Below are 15,162 nucleotides of genomic sequence, written 5' to 3'. Positions count from 1 at the left end.
CTCTAATGTCAGAGAGCCCCATTAGCACATACACACAGAAAAATCAAGGTACAGGAATGTACCTAGAAAAGTACAAATGCTTTGTCGCCCCAGCTGTACCCTAGCAGGGTACAGAAATGTACCTCTGAACCTTGGTACATTTTTGTACCTTCTTGTTTGTACCTCTAAAAGAACATTTATGTACCCCTAGTGTTAGAAATGTACCTCTGAACCTTGGTACATTTTTGTACCTTCTTGTTTGTACCTCTAAAAGAACATTTATGTACCCCTAGTGTTAGAAATGTACCATTATGTCCTGGTAGTTTAAAATTACAGTTAAAAACTGTACTTCTGAGAAAGAAAAGAAAGTGCATGGTGCGATTTAATTCCTTCAGAAGCACCATGCTTTATGGGCATTTTGTTAACCAGTTTTAAATACAAAACAGAGGCAATGCATGTTTCACAATATTTTAATCACAATTCTGAGTATATAACAAAACATTCTTAATTCTCAATTCATATCTTAATTCTCAATTCATATGGTCACAAGTCAATTATAACTAAAATACTGGATATTCTGTACCCAATAAATTCCTTCAGAACTTTAGGATAAAACTGGAAGCATCATGCTTATGAATAATTAATTGATCAGTTTAAGTGCTAAACACATAGGCAGTACATGTTTTACAAGTGTTTAAACTAAAATGTAACAATTCTAGTAAGAGTATAAAATACAAAACATTAGCAACTAAAATATGAACTCATATACTGGATATTCTGTATAAAACAACCAAAAAACATTTAAAATTAACATGTTTGATGTGTTTCTATTCCTTCAGATCTTAAAAACAAAACTGAAAGCATCGGGCTCAATGAGCAGTTCATTAATCAGTTTTACTTATTAAACTCTCAAGCATTTTAACACATCAGATACTCAAGCTTTTGCTGATTTTTTTTCTTCCTTCTTACTTTAATACCATAGCTAATTATCAGTGTCAACTTTTATTTTGGACATTAAACATTTACTCAACCTCATGTTGTTCCAAACCTATATAATTATTTTATCTGTTTAACAAGATATTTTGAAGAATGTTGGTAACCAAACAGTTGATGGTAGCCATTCAATTCTAAAGTATTTTTTTCTCATATGGAAGTCAATGGCTACCATCAGCTGTCTGGTTGCCAATATTCAAAATATTTTCTGTGTTCAATTGAAAAAAGTATTCATACAGGTTTGGAGCTACATGAGGGTGAGTAAATGGTCATTGTCATTACTTTAATGACAGTTGTAAAGGAGGGCAACAATTCTTTATTACTTGTGTAAGAATTCCATTCATCTGACCTTGCCAAAAATCTGCAAGCATTTAAACAAAATGTCTTAATCCAACATACAGATGATCATCAACTGTGTATGTGTCAAGTGATGTGTGGTCACACTCATCTCCAGGTTTGAGCAAAATCCAGTCACTGTCTACTCTAACACGATATGCATGAAAATGTGAGTCAAAGGACAATGGAAGCAAGATTTTACTGCAAAGCACCCACGTGTCATCAATGTTAAGAATGTACTTGATCTGACCAAAAACAGGAATTCTTTCAACATGTAAAAGGTCTAATGTCAACACATCACTAACAGTATACTTAATACTGTCTGCAGTCAGTTGAGAGACACGTTGCATTATTTTGCCATCAAATTCTACCTCCCTGAAGTTGCCACTTTCTCTTAGAGCAGTCTGGAGATCAATGGGTAGAGACAATAAAGGTGTGCAGATACTTCTACCAGGCACCTTTTCACAATCACCCAAGATATTGACTGATGAATGTTCCCAGCATTGTTTGAACTGGTGACGATTGCTCAGCGTCATTGTTATATTTACAAAACTTCGACAATTAGAAGTCAGATTCTTGAAATATTGATGTTTTCCTTCGAATCTCATACACCAATGAGAACGAAGTGGACCATACATTAACATTAATCTGGGATAATGTATAAGATAGTGACATTTAGGGGTTAAAACATTTCCAAATACTTCTGTCATCTCTGAAAGGAATGCGTGTACAAGTACTTCTAGATTTGCTAGTTCATCTTTCCTCAATTTAGCTGCCATGACAATATCTGCAATCTCTTTACATAATAAGAACACGTGCCAATATCTGCTACCAGGAGGAACACGATGGCCCATTATAAATGGCAACAACCTAAAAAGACACCATTTCTGAGTAGCTGTTCCTATGATCCCTGAAGTTTGAAGTCGTTCAGACAACAGAACAGGCTTATTGGCCTTGTCATTCTGACCAAAAGAGAATTTTTTAAGCTCTTCATTTAGCTCAGTTATAGTTATATGCTTTTGTTTATGAGCTTCGCAAATAACATGCTTCAATGTCAGTGGAAAAACTCCCTCCAACAAATCATGCATGATGTCTGGGGGCAAAGACTTGGTCACATCAAAATAACCTAGCGCATCAAATGAACAAGTTCCACGTACACCATACAAAGCAACATTTTCTTTGTTATGCTGGACACACTGGAGATGATATTCGTGGACTTCAGTCGTTCTCAGAACAAAACTATCTTCCTGGAATTGTTGATTAATTTCTGAATGTGTTGCCATACAATAGCGACAAATTCGACCGGAGTTAAAACACATGCGGAAGCCACCAATCATATGGGATGACAGATTGTCAGCAGAAACCGTTGCTAAAGCAGCATAAACTTTGTGTTCTGTTCCACAGACACTAACAGTGAAGCCTTCAGTTGAAAGCCGTTCTAGGTCATCCATCAATGGTTTTAATATGACGTCCATACCAAACTCTTTCAAATGTGAATGACGAACCAGCAGAGCCAAGTGAATATGCTTAAGATGAGATCGATACTTTCCACCTACATTTCCAACAGTGTAGTAAAATGCACACAACTTGTACTTCATTCTCTTAGAACCTAAAGGGTTAACTATTTCCAATTCATCTTCATACAAATGAAGTCTTAAAGCATCTGGATGTTCTTTAAAAAACAAATGTTCCTTAAAATAAAGTCCATCTTTATAGTCCACCAGAAACAGTTCATCTTGAACCTTGTTATTTTCAGACAGTATTTGATTCCAGACATCTTCATGGGAACAGTATTTTTTTAAAACTTCAGAGATGGGAACATAAGAATAGGCTCCTATTTTGTGCCCTGAAGGGCCTCTCAGTGTGTAGTGTACAGGCTCTGTGTAGTCCATCTTGGCCTTACAGTGTTCTTTAATCATATGCGGAGAACGAACCACCTCAAAAGCTTTATCAAATAAATCTGGTGAGTGCAAAACCTGCTGAAGTTCAGGGCACTTTGAAATATCAAAACCACTATTTTCGAGATGATAAGAAATAAAAGAATCATAGTTTTCTTTGAAAAAAGTAAAGAGAAATTTGACATCATCTGCAATGTCTTGTTGGACTGACAAATGTAGAAGGTTTTTCTCTCTGCATTTAAGAATGAATCCAAACAGATTATCTCGGAAATCTTCTAATTGTTTATCTAAAAGTGGCACAACTACTTGAGGATTAGAAGAATTTGGTTCAGTCTCAGAAGTTTGCTGATCCAGGTTTAAGCTGTGTTGCTGTACTGCTTCAATGGGACAGTCATTTGTGTTATCAGATTGTCTAAAAAGGCATCTGTGCTTCCTGTACACATGTTTCCTAAAAGAGTGGAATCTTGAAAAAGTTGATTGGCAGTGATCTATACTACAAGTGATATTAAAATTTGGTTTATGGGCATGTACAATTCCAACATGTTGGATTAACTTCACAAGAGTGAATGTCTTTCGAGTGCACTTTGGGCAATGGTACAGTTGAGGCATGATGAGGAGCTAATACAAAAGGTTGATCATACGGAGTAAAGTTACTGGCAGTGGCTTGTCTCCCTCTTCCACGATGTTGACAATGCGCCTCTGAAGGAAAGTCAGTGTGTTTTTCAAGGGTGGAGGATAAGCAATGTTGAAAATGAAATACATACAGAAGGCTGTTATGAAGGCTTCATCAAGGCTGGTGCACTGGCACACATCCATTCCGTCTACATTCACCACACTAAGCCCTCTTCCAATGATCGCCGTTTTCCAGTCTTTATCCATCAGCTGTATGGTTGGAAAGGGTGAAGTAGGGTCTCCCTACATAAAAGAAAACAGATTTTCAAATAAACAAGTAAATTAGTTTATTGGCATTTTTATTGTAAGCACTTGTCATAGTTTTGTTACGGCCTCTTTCATGGCACAGTACAGCTACATACAGTGCAAAACTGCAAAAGCAATTAGAAGGTTAATGTGTAAAGTTCACATTATACGAGTTGTCTTCTAAACCATTAGCCTATTTTAAGATTTGTAACAAATGGGCTAAAATACAGCAGAATAAAATGTTACATGAAAATATTTAAACAAGATTACATTTTACAGTTAATCATAAGGTGGATTTATTTGGAAATTGTATTGAACATTTCACTTCCTAAAATTTAAAGCAGAAACAGACTGAGCTTTCAGTATCTGTCGCTGTATTAACGGCACGTTCTCTCAGAGACGATGGATATATCCTAGTGGTTCGGATCTTAATTTACTGGCTTACTATTTATCTTGTGGACTTACATTAATGACAGTGAAAAAAATATAATATTTCTTGTTAAACAATTTTTTTTAAGCTGCTTTTGATTTTCGCAGATGGCAGATTTGTGGTGTGAGTAAATTGCCACTGCACATTTGTGGTGTGTTTGTGAACTAGACTGTTATTAGACCTATATAATTTTAGTGATATTATTATTCATATTTTGTAATTGTATTTAAAAGGTACAATGTGCAGTTTAAGTATTTTATTAGTCAAAATCAATGTCTTTATTCATAAATATGTCCTCATTCGTGTCAAATGACCTCTGCCAATGATCGTAGTTATCTTTGTAAGCTTTAGAATATCTTCTTTATTTACATTGAACGGTTAAGTCCAAGGAGGCTTCCATGTCGTTCCGCCATATTTAAAAACTATAATAGCAGAGAGGGACAAAAAGCACTCATTTCCACAACGCGTTTTCGTTCAGAGCCAGCTAACGGTGACTAAAACCAGCTGAAACGGACAAGGAGATCAGTCAGAGGTGCGGGCACCGCTTTGCACTCAGACCGGCAAATTTGAAAGGCTAATTCAGAAGCCTACCTCTCTCACAGTAATGTAGTGTTCAATCTTTTCTCTGAAGATGGATGGCAAGAGTATAAGCCCAGCCCTCAAATCAATTCCTGCAATATTGGAAAAATATCCTACATTCACAATCAAAAATATTTTGGAATGTGGCAAAGTAAATTACAGATATTATTGTGAGGTTCACTAGCAAGTTGACTGTCTCTACCTGGTATATCGTCAGCCAGGGCATCTTGTCTTGCTTCGGTGTAGTGTTTTGCTAGGGGGGATTTGGTCTTGGCTAGTTTCAGCACATTAGGCAGAACACTGGCAAAACCCTCTCTAAATCGATGACAGAAGCTGCTTGGTGAAGGATGTATTCGCTCAATCTCATCAAAAAACTGTAGAATATACATGAACACATGATTAACATTTTTCATTCTTATGACTGAAAGCATTAGGTTTCTGTACTGTAGCTTTTAGAAGATATTTTCAGAATTTTTTATTTTCCTTGTTTTCAGAGACAGAAGTCGAGATATGTCTTCAATTTCACAATTTCCAAAATTATAATATATTGCTCCCATGTAACATTCAGGTGTTTTCACTATACTCACTCCAGCAGGCATTCTTAAGAATGGATATTTTGTGAGTACATCCTCCACAGACATTCCTGCCATGATTTCCCGGCGTCTCCAGGAGAATGTTCGTGCCATGCGGTCTTTGACAGTCAATATATCTGGATGCGTCTTCCGATACTCATTTTTTAGCACGTTCACATGGGCCTCAACAGATGTTAAATCTTCCCCAACACAAGTTTCCTTTGTCAGAACAACAGAAACAAATAATTCTTAGACTGTGACAGATGATCATGACAGAGACAGATACATGCAAAAAGTTTGCACACTCATTAAACAACAAGGTTTTTTAGATAAATAAAATATAAATGAACATTGCATGAACAAGGAGACCTAATGTTCAGTCAGTGAAAGAGTGAAGTTAGGGCTGGACAATAATTCAATATCAATATGTATCACGATATAATTTCTCAATAACGGTGATATGATTTTTAAACACATTTCTGATATACATTACAGGCATGGGCTACGCTTACGTTTTCCATTTTTACTGCGTGATAAATATAAGCATCACGGCACAACGGTTATATGTTCATTGTCTCCAAATTGACTGTTCGCAAAGACCCGCCCCCTTTAGTTACTGTTGCCATGTCCAACAAGCTATAAAACGATAAGTGTTTGTCATGATATGTTCTGACAATGAAGAGTAGTTTAAAACCATAATTAACGCTCTGGTTTCTACAACTTTTACTTAGGAGAAAATCTGCCTTTAAACTTGAAAGAAATAAAGATTTGACATTTATTGTGATAATTATCGATATCGACTGATATAAAATATTATCGTGATCATTTTTTTTAGCCATATCACCCAGCCCTAATATATATATATATGTGTATGTATGTATATGGCAGTGGGCTTACATATGCTACACTAGCTGACTTTCGACACAAACTTGTAGATGCACTGGTGGATCTGGGCTGTTTTGAATGGCCAAACTTCTCTTTCAGCTTTCTGACTTCGCTGTCGCTGACAAGTGGTGCACGTTCTGCTTTAAATTTCCTCTTTAGGGACATGTGCCAGGTGTGCTAGTAAAAAACACATGATTTTTTGACATATTCCAGCAAGTTAAGATTAAGTAACAATATATTGAGGATTGTGTAAACATATCAATCAATGACTTAAAAACAATGCAACTTACATAGCCATTTCCCTCCTTATCTCTCAGGAAAGGGTATTTCACAATCAGTGCCTTGGCAACTTGAATATACTCTGCATTAGTTGGATACCTAGCACAAAGGCAGAAAAAAACTAAATCAATCTTTTGGTTATGTCTAATGGTCTACATAGATTGTGAATTGATCTTAAAGGGTTGAAAACTCAAAAATGAAAACTCGTCAGTAATTAATTTCTTAATTTGTCTTCCGAAGATGAAGGAAAGTCTTACGGAGTTGGAACAACATGAGGGTGAGTAATAACTGACAAAATTTAAATTTTTGGGTGAACTAACCCTTTAAGTAGTATAGTTGTATTAGCAGATGTGGTAATAATTGATATACTTACAGGGTGTATTCTGCCATCATTTCATACAACGTTCTGATTATTTTGTTGCGTACTTTTGGAATTGTGTGACACGGTTCCTTGGTGTCAAGTCTCGCCTGCACATCTTTGGGAAAGGTTGGAATGACAGTAACAAGGGGTAGTCTCCTGTGAGCTGCTTCAACACTGCAATACAACATCAATACATCAGTTACCAATTGACCGTTCGCAAAGACCTGCCCCTTTAGTTACTGTTGCTATGTCCGACAAGCCACACCACACCATGTTCTCACGCAGTTTTCATAAATACCATAGAAACCATAAAGTAACATGTTGCCATGATAGTGAGGTGCTGTAGGCGATGGTTTTATCTGTGGTTATCATGATCTAAATGCATGATGCTGGATGTCCAATTGTTAATTTTAATAAAACTCAAACAGTAAGAATATTAGATTTTACCAAATAAAAATTAGCACATGCAGAAACTAAGAATTAATTTTTTTCTATTAAGATATTTATTTTGTTAAAGGTGCCATGTGTAAAAATTGAGGTAAAAATATCCCAAAAATGAGCTACACACTTCAAAAGAATGAGAAGAAATAAGGGCGATGATGTCATTAAAAAAAAAACTCTTGTTAAACAGTTACAAATTTATCTTGTTGAATACATTTACCAAATCGGGACCCTCATAATGCTGCCCTTACCTTGGATCAGTGAATGGATGAGGCTGGAGTTCTTCCGAAGACTGAGCAACTTCGACTGGTACCGGCTCTAATACAACAGTGGTCTCAGTCTCCTTGTATTGGCGTACAAATTGTTGAAATTTTAGTTGCTTTTTGAAGGAACCATCAAACAGGTAGCCAACCATGGCTTCGGTGAGTCCACAGTCCACTGTTTCTCCATCCACGTCATTTTCTGAACAAACGCAAAATTACAACAGTTAAATAGACTAATAACTGTAAAACACACAGAGACTTAAATAACTTGCGTGCAAATGTGTGGAAAACAAGAATCGACAGAAAATGGAGGTCTAGCTTAACTTTAACTCAAATGTGAACTGAACTGCTAAACTGAGTTAAACCAAATACGGTGCACTTATATTATTTATGAATGGGACAAAGTGCAAAATAGGGCAAGTAAGTTAACGTTAAGTCCAATTAAATACCCATCCATGACTAATGAAGTTATCTAATCATTCACTGGTGCTGCCACTGAAACTCTGGTTGCTATAGGGATCTCCCAGTCACGTGACCCCTAGCCGCGTGTCCGCCATTTTGATGGAATACATCCGTCAGCTACTAATATTATTAGTATAATTATTTTATAATTAGCCTAAATATTGCACTACTTTGCACTACAGTATTGATATAATTGCGTGCGCAAAATATCTCGATATTGAACAGAATCTATTTTTTCCCTCACCACTATTATTAGCACAGCGGCCGTCAGCTAACTTCACGTCATGTCATCGCACATTAATATGTGTCATCGCACATATTAGCATCACAAAAAGATACAAGAGGAAGATAAAGAAATTAGGAATCATAGATCCATATGAAGCACCACAAGTTCTTTTTACAGGCATTAAATGTGTAGAAAAACTTCCTGACATTGAGTTCGGTGACATTTATAGCTAACATTATTCACTTCCCATCACGCAAAGTTACACCGGAGCTTCATTAAAAGCATACAAAAGCTTAACGTTAGAAGGCTATCGGTATCACGAGTCCGGATGGGTCAGCAACTCTTTTATTTGGACGCCAGCGGGGAAGGATTTTTCAATCATCACCGCAAAGGGTGGTCAATGTAACGTATTTTTATCACCAAATTATAGTAACGTTAGCTGTAATAATTTTTAAACTGAGTTTACAGGGGAAAACACAAAACAAAATCACCTGTTTATTGCCACCAACCACTTGTTTCTCCGTTTTATTTCTTTTGGGATACGGTACAAAGATATTCCTTTTGTATGATCACGTATCTGATCGCATCCAACTGCACAGCATCGCTCGGGCATGATAGGAATATTTTGCGACGAGCTGTAGTATCACCCGCGGTTTAGCATTTTCTATTCCGTCAAGATGGCTGCTCCAAATGACGGGACGTCACGCGGGACGAAATGGCGTGACGTACCTTGAAATAACGTTAGTGCTCGTAATGGGCCGTTCACACAGAATGCTGCTTTGTCTAAACGACGCGATCTTAACGTTCATAAACCTCGACCTAGTGCCGTGATTGCATAGATGTAACAAATTATTATTATTATTATTATAGAAAAACTGTTGAAAAGGTGCGAGAATCGAAAAACGCGTTCTGTGTGAAGATTGCACATGCGCATTGGCTGGTCTAGACTGAAAAATTGTTTTTAACGCGGTTTGAACATAAGAAACAACATCTACGGGACAGGTCATGTCAGATGTTGTTGCTGAATTGACAAATGGTATTTAATTTGAGCAGTTTGAGATTTCAGGATTTCCTCGTCCTGTGAGGTCATTCCACGGCACAGCGCGAGCGGGAAAATGGATTGCACTGCCCAAGACTGCAGGGGCTTTTGCTTAAATAACGTAAAATAAATAAATGGCGATGACAAGTGGAAATATATTACGCGACTTACATGAGTAACGTTAAATCAACAAAAGAACTATGTAACCCAACAAGCCATAGGCTGACTTAGTGTAGTTAACGTTAGCTAATTTGCTTGTAAATGTTGTAACGTTACGTTAACAGTGAGCATGACCAGAAAAATTATGGAAAATATGGTTACTTACCCCTGAATTTCCTTGCCTCTTCTTCGTTGATCTGTATTCCAGCTTCAATTGTTTTTTGAAGTAGTTCATCCGTGGACAAACTCGACAAAAATGGACAATTAACCGACATTTTCACTCATTTCACGCACTCCTATGACTACTGGTGCATGAGAGAAATGCAACTCGCATTTATGGCGACTTGATTTCGCGCCTTCTCAATAGAAGAGCCAATTGCTGATTGGTAAAGTAATCGCGTCATCGCAGCTGCCGTTAAAAAAGCCCGGTTGCTATAGAAACGGTGTTATTTCAAAAAACAATGATGCGAGATTGATAATCCCCTTTCAAAAAATAATACCAGTAAACGACACGTTTAATTGTTTTTGTAAATATGCTCAAGATTCACACAAGATTGCCAGAACTAATTTACCAGTATTTTTGTATGTCCTGTTTACAGGTAATTTACAGGGAGTTTACCAGTGTGTGAAATGGATTATATTCTTGGTAGTTGAATAGACCATATTATGATTGATATGGTATTTTAAATCTATCCCGTTATAATTTGCATAAAAACAATGCAAAGTAATGACTAGCTGAAAGTTATTAATGAATTATATAGGCCATACTGGTAAATAATTGTAAGGAAACTTCCCAGTAACCTTTTTACTTAAATAAACACAACTCTCTATTTAAATTAATATTTTGTGATCTCTGATTTGCTGCATAATTTGCCTGTACCTTAAGCTTGTTAAAAGTACATTTATGTACCCTTTGCTGTCAGAACTGATTTTGTACCTTTAAATTAAAACAAAGGTTCACATTTGTCCCCTTAAGGACCATTTTCTGTACCTCACATGGTACTTTCGTGGCAAATCTACTTAAAGGTACAGAAACAGTACCCCTATTTTTCTGTGTGTACCTGAGGGGACACAAATGAGACTTTCACTGCTCCGGAGCAGGAAGCCCTCTCTCTTCCTCTTTTTCAGAGGTTGAATGGGGGGTGGGCAGCAAAAGGTTTCATTTTCATCGGGCAGTGCAAGAGTCAGCCCGGATTTGGGGGACTGGATCAAGTCCAGCATTGTTTAGAGAGGCACACTGTTCCTCTGTTGCCCGGCAACAGTTTCTGTGACACCAGAGAATAAGAATGTTGATGGAGAAGGTCACCAGTGTGTTGACAAGACTTGAAACACCTACATAGTGTTGCTGAAAATATATAAAAATGTGCCTAGCAACAGCTGTCACATTCATCCACATTACAGATGAAAAAAATAATATTTGCTCATGGTGTGACCCAAACTGCATATGAAAGCAAATCGAGAAAGTTCACAAATATCTGCAACCGTGGCCACAGCTGAGTACAGAATTACCTCATACCCTAAATCAGTGGTTCTCAAAGGGGCGCACAGGTACAGCTTGGGGTGGGGGTCAGCCGTTACACCTCTTCCGCAGACGGAATCACAAGCTGCTATTGTGAACGTCCCGCTTCGCAACATATTCCAGCGAGAAGATGTACAAGAAGCTGAGGTCGTGAGGCGCTGTCAAAAGAGCTCTGTGCAGCCACTGAATACATACCATTCATACAAAGCATCACTGAAATATTAGCATTTTTTGTTTATTTCAATTGAAAGTTATGTTCTGATCTATTATTCTCCCTTACTGTTATATTTTTGGAATGTTTTTAAAGGGTTAAGGGGTTAAGGGGGGGAGGCCTGACCAAAAAAGTTCGAGAACCACTGTCCTAAAAACTTATGACAAGCTCAGAAGACCCATAATGGACAAATATCTCTAAAGAGTCTGTCAATAATGATGAGGTGTTTTCCTTTAGTTAAATGCAGAGCTGATTGCCTAAAACACCCCAAAAATGCTTGCTGTGCATATAATCAGAAGTATTTATCACAAGAGCTTTTCTAGTCACAAGTGACCCCATCTAACCTTTGACAGGAAGGTCCTTATAGTCTCAATGTTTGACTTATTTACAGTCTTACCATTCAATTACAGTATTACTCACTGAAGATGAACCATTTCAATATTTACATATGTAAGAAAATTAATATGCTAACTAAAACAGGATCTTGAAATGAACTGAATATATGTTTAATTTCTAGGGGTAAACTCAAATCAAACTGGCATGCAATATTTACCAAAAACATAACTAATGCATGCAATATTTATATTTACATAACAACATCAAACTCTATACTGAAGTGATGAAGACCTTTTCTCACTGGACATTAAACTCTAATAAACTGACAGAAATACACCGGCCAAGCAAACCAAACCTATCGTTCTGGCATGACACCATGAGAAAACACTGTCAAAGTCAACAGAACAGTGGAGATCTGACAGGAAACTCTAGGGTGTAGACGGGATATAATGGTTCCTTATACTCAGCAGGAAAATCAATGTGGTGATTTCTTTTCCATGGAACTGTTAAAACACTCTGTGAGCCAAAGAAACAAACAATCAAACAAGGGTGATTTTAGGGGCATTTGTAAGCTTGAGCAAATATTTGCTGAAGCTCATGTCAATTTTTACTTGGTTATTTTGACAAGTCACTTTATTTGGCTATTTGGCTAGTTAGTTGCATGAAAGTTTATCCAAAAATGAAAAGTATGCCATCATTCACTCATGATATTTTGAAGAATTTTTCAGTATCATGACATACAATGAAAGCCAAAGGGGTTCAATGGTATTTGGGACAACACAGATTTTTTTATGGAGAAACAGTTCTTCAAAAATATATTCTTCTGTGTTCCACAAAAGAAAGAAAGCCAGTTTGAAAGAACATGTGAATGCTTAAATGAAGTTTAATGTTTGGGTTTCCTGATATAATTTAAAGGGTTTGTTTACAGAAAAATGAAGTCTGTGCCTTGTGCGTTCCAAACCCGTAAGATCTTTGTTCATCTTCAGAACACAAATTAAGATATTTTGGATGAAATCCGAGAGCTTTCTGAACCAGTCATAGGCATCAATGTCATTGTAACTTTAAAGGCCCAGAAAGGTAGTAAAGACATTGTTAAATTAAAGCTGCAAGCAGCGATGAAAGGGCCCTCGCACCCGTGCCAACCGCCACCCGGTGGATTTAGGAAGACAGAGCACGGTGGGCATTGTGCATTTAAGTAGGTAAATATAGGAGTATGTCAAAGTCAGTTACAAAAATGTCCTTTATTATGGGGATAATAGCATGCGTTATCACTCAGATAAGTGTTGCTAGCATGTTTTAGCATGTTTCTAGCATGTTTAGAACTCAATGGCATATTAAATATGTCGCTAGCAATGCATCACAGTTTAAAACGTGTCACTTCCTGTCGACAGTAGGTGGCGCAATTACTTTAACTTAAAATTGTCATGTAGATGTGTTCAGGGCAGGACTCTTATCAAACGTGTGAAGTTTGGGGCAGATTTGACATTGCCTTCTTCAGTAACAACAACTTCCCGTTTCATTGCATTAGCGTGCTTTAGCACTTAGCTAAGAATTGCTAGCATGTTTTAACATGTTTCTAACATGTATATAACTCAATGGCATATTTAATATGTTGCTAGTAATGCATCGCAGTGTTAAACATGTCACTTCCTGTTGCCAGTAGGTGGCGCTATTACTATAACTGAAAAGTGTCATGTAGATGTGTTCAGGGCAGGACTCTTATCAAACGTGTGAAGTTTGGGGCAGATTGGACATTGCCTTCTTGAGTAACAACAACTTCCTCTTTCATTGCATTAGCATGCTTTAGCACTTAGCTAAGAATTGCTAGCATGTTTTAACATGTTTCTAACATGTTTATTGCTCAATGGCATATTTAATATGTTGCTAGTACTGCATCACAGTGTTAACCATGTCACTTCCTGTTGCCAGTAGGTGGCGCTATTACTATAACTGAAAAGTGTCATGTAGATGTGTTCAGGGCAGGACTCTTATCAAACGTGTGAAGTTTGGGGCAGATTGGACATTGCCTTCTTGAGTAACAACAACTTCCTGTTTCATTGCATTAGCATGCTTTAGCACTTAGCTAAGAATTGCTAGCATGTTTTAACATGTTTCTAACATGTTTATAACTCAATGGTTTATTTAATATGTTGCTAGTACAACATCACAGTGTTGAACATGTCACTTCCTGTTGCCAGTAGGTGGCGCTATTACTATAACTGAAAAGTGTCATGTAAATGTGTTCAGGGCAGGACTCTTATCAAACGTGTGAAGTTTGGGGCAGATTGGACATTGCCTTCTTGAGTAACAACAACTTCCTGTTTCATTGCATTAGCATGCTTTAGCACTTAGCTAAGAATTGCTAGCATGTTTTAACATGTTTCTAACATGTTTATAACTCAATGGTTTATTTAATATGTTGCTAGTACAACATCACAGTGTTGAACATGTCACTTCCTGTTGCCAGTAGGTGGCGCTATTACTATAACTGAAAAGTGTCATGTAAATGTGTTCAGGGCAGGACTCTTATCAAACGTGTGAAGTTTGGGGCCGATTGGACATTGCCTTCTTGAGTAACAACAACTTCCTGTTTCATTGCATTAGCATGCTTTAGCACTTAGCTAAGAATTGCTAGCATGTTTTAACAGGTTTCTAACATGTTTATAACTCAATGGTTTATTTAATATGTTGCTAGTACAACATCACAGTGTTGAACATGTCACTTCCTGTTGCCAGTAGGTGGCGCTATTACTATAACTGAATACTCTCATGTAAATGTGTTCAGACCAGAACTCTTATCAAACGTGTGAAATTGGGGCAAATTGAACATTCAATGCCTGAGTTACAGCAAATTCCTATTTAATTGCAGTAATAGCATGCTTTAGCACTCAGCTAATGTTTGTTAGCATGTTTTAGCATGTTTCCTGTATGTTGTTAACATGTTTAGCACTTGCTGGCAATTTTTTATGTTATTAGGAGTCCAAAATGGTGTTAAACATGTCACTTCCTGTTGCCAGCAGGTGGCGCTATTACTCTAACTGATTATTCTCATGTAAATGTGTTCAGGACAGAACTCTTATCAAACCTGTGAAGTTTGGGGCAGATTGGACATTGCCTACTTGAGTAACAACAACTTCCTGTTTCATTGCATTAGCATGCTTTAGCACTTAGCTAAGAATTGCTAGCATGTTTTAACATGTTTCTAACATGTTTATAACTCAATGGTTTATTTAATATGTTGCTAGTACAGCATGACAGTGTTAAACATGTCACTTC

General features: G+C 37.1%; 1 protein-coding gene across 2 annotated transcripts; it reads right to left on the bottom strand.

The window, feature by feature from the left end:
* Window positions 1-602: 602 nt before the first annotated feature.
* On the bottom strand, window positions 603-10,164 carry LOC306995903 (sterile alpha motif domain-containing protein 3-like). Of its 2 annotated transcripts, none has more exons than XM_079607874.1 (9): window positions 9,987-10,164; window positions 7,923-8,133; window positions 7,243-7,404; window positions 6,881-6,968; window positions 6,603-6,767; window positions 5,721-5,924; window positions 5,336-5,507; window positions 5,146-5,225; window positions 603-4,121 (listed from the first exon to the last, which is right to left on the bottom strand). In XM_079607874.1, the coding sequence occupies exons 1-9, from the start codon at window positions 10,093-10,095 to the stop codon at window positions 3,825-3,827; spliced, it is 1,488 nt and encodes a 495-aa protein (XP_079464000.1). In that variant the 5' UTR covers window positions 10,096-10,164; the 3' UTR covers window positions 603-3,824. The 2 variants fall into 2 exon arrangements, with proteins under 2 accessions (XP_079464000.1, XP_079464001.1); XM_079607875.1 differs by lacking the exon at window positions 9,987-10,164 and adding an exon at window positions 9,114-9,652.
* Between the last annotated feature and the right edge of the window lie 4,998 nt (window positions 10,165-15,162).

This window comes from Phoxinus phoxinus (assembly GCF_949152265.1).
Source record: "Phoxinus phoxinus genome assembly, chromosome: 3".
NCBI lineage: Eukaryota > Metazoa > Chordata > Actinopteri > Cypriniformes > Leuciscidae > Phoxinus > Phoxinus phoxinus.
Note: the sequence above shows the minus strand (reverse complement) of the source record. Positions and strands in the feature narration are given on the sequence as shown.

Excerpts from the sequence above, each read along its gene's own strand:
- LOC306995903 (XM_079607874.1), bottom strand. The coding sequence starts at position 10,095 with ATGTCGGTTAATTGTCCATTTTTGTCGAGTTTGTCCACGGATGAACTA. Across the intron at positions 6,969-7,242 it reads ATGATGGCAGAATACACCCT|GTATCCAACTAATGCAGAGT; the intron begins GTAAGTATATCA and ends CCTTTGTGCTAG. Across the intron at positions 5,508-5,720 it reads TCTTAAGAATGCCTGCTGGA|TTTTTTGATGAGATTGAGCG; the intron begins GTGAGTATAGTG and ends TATATTCTACAG.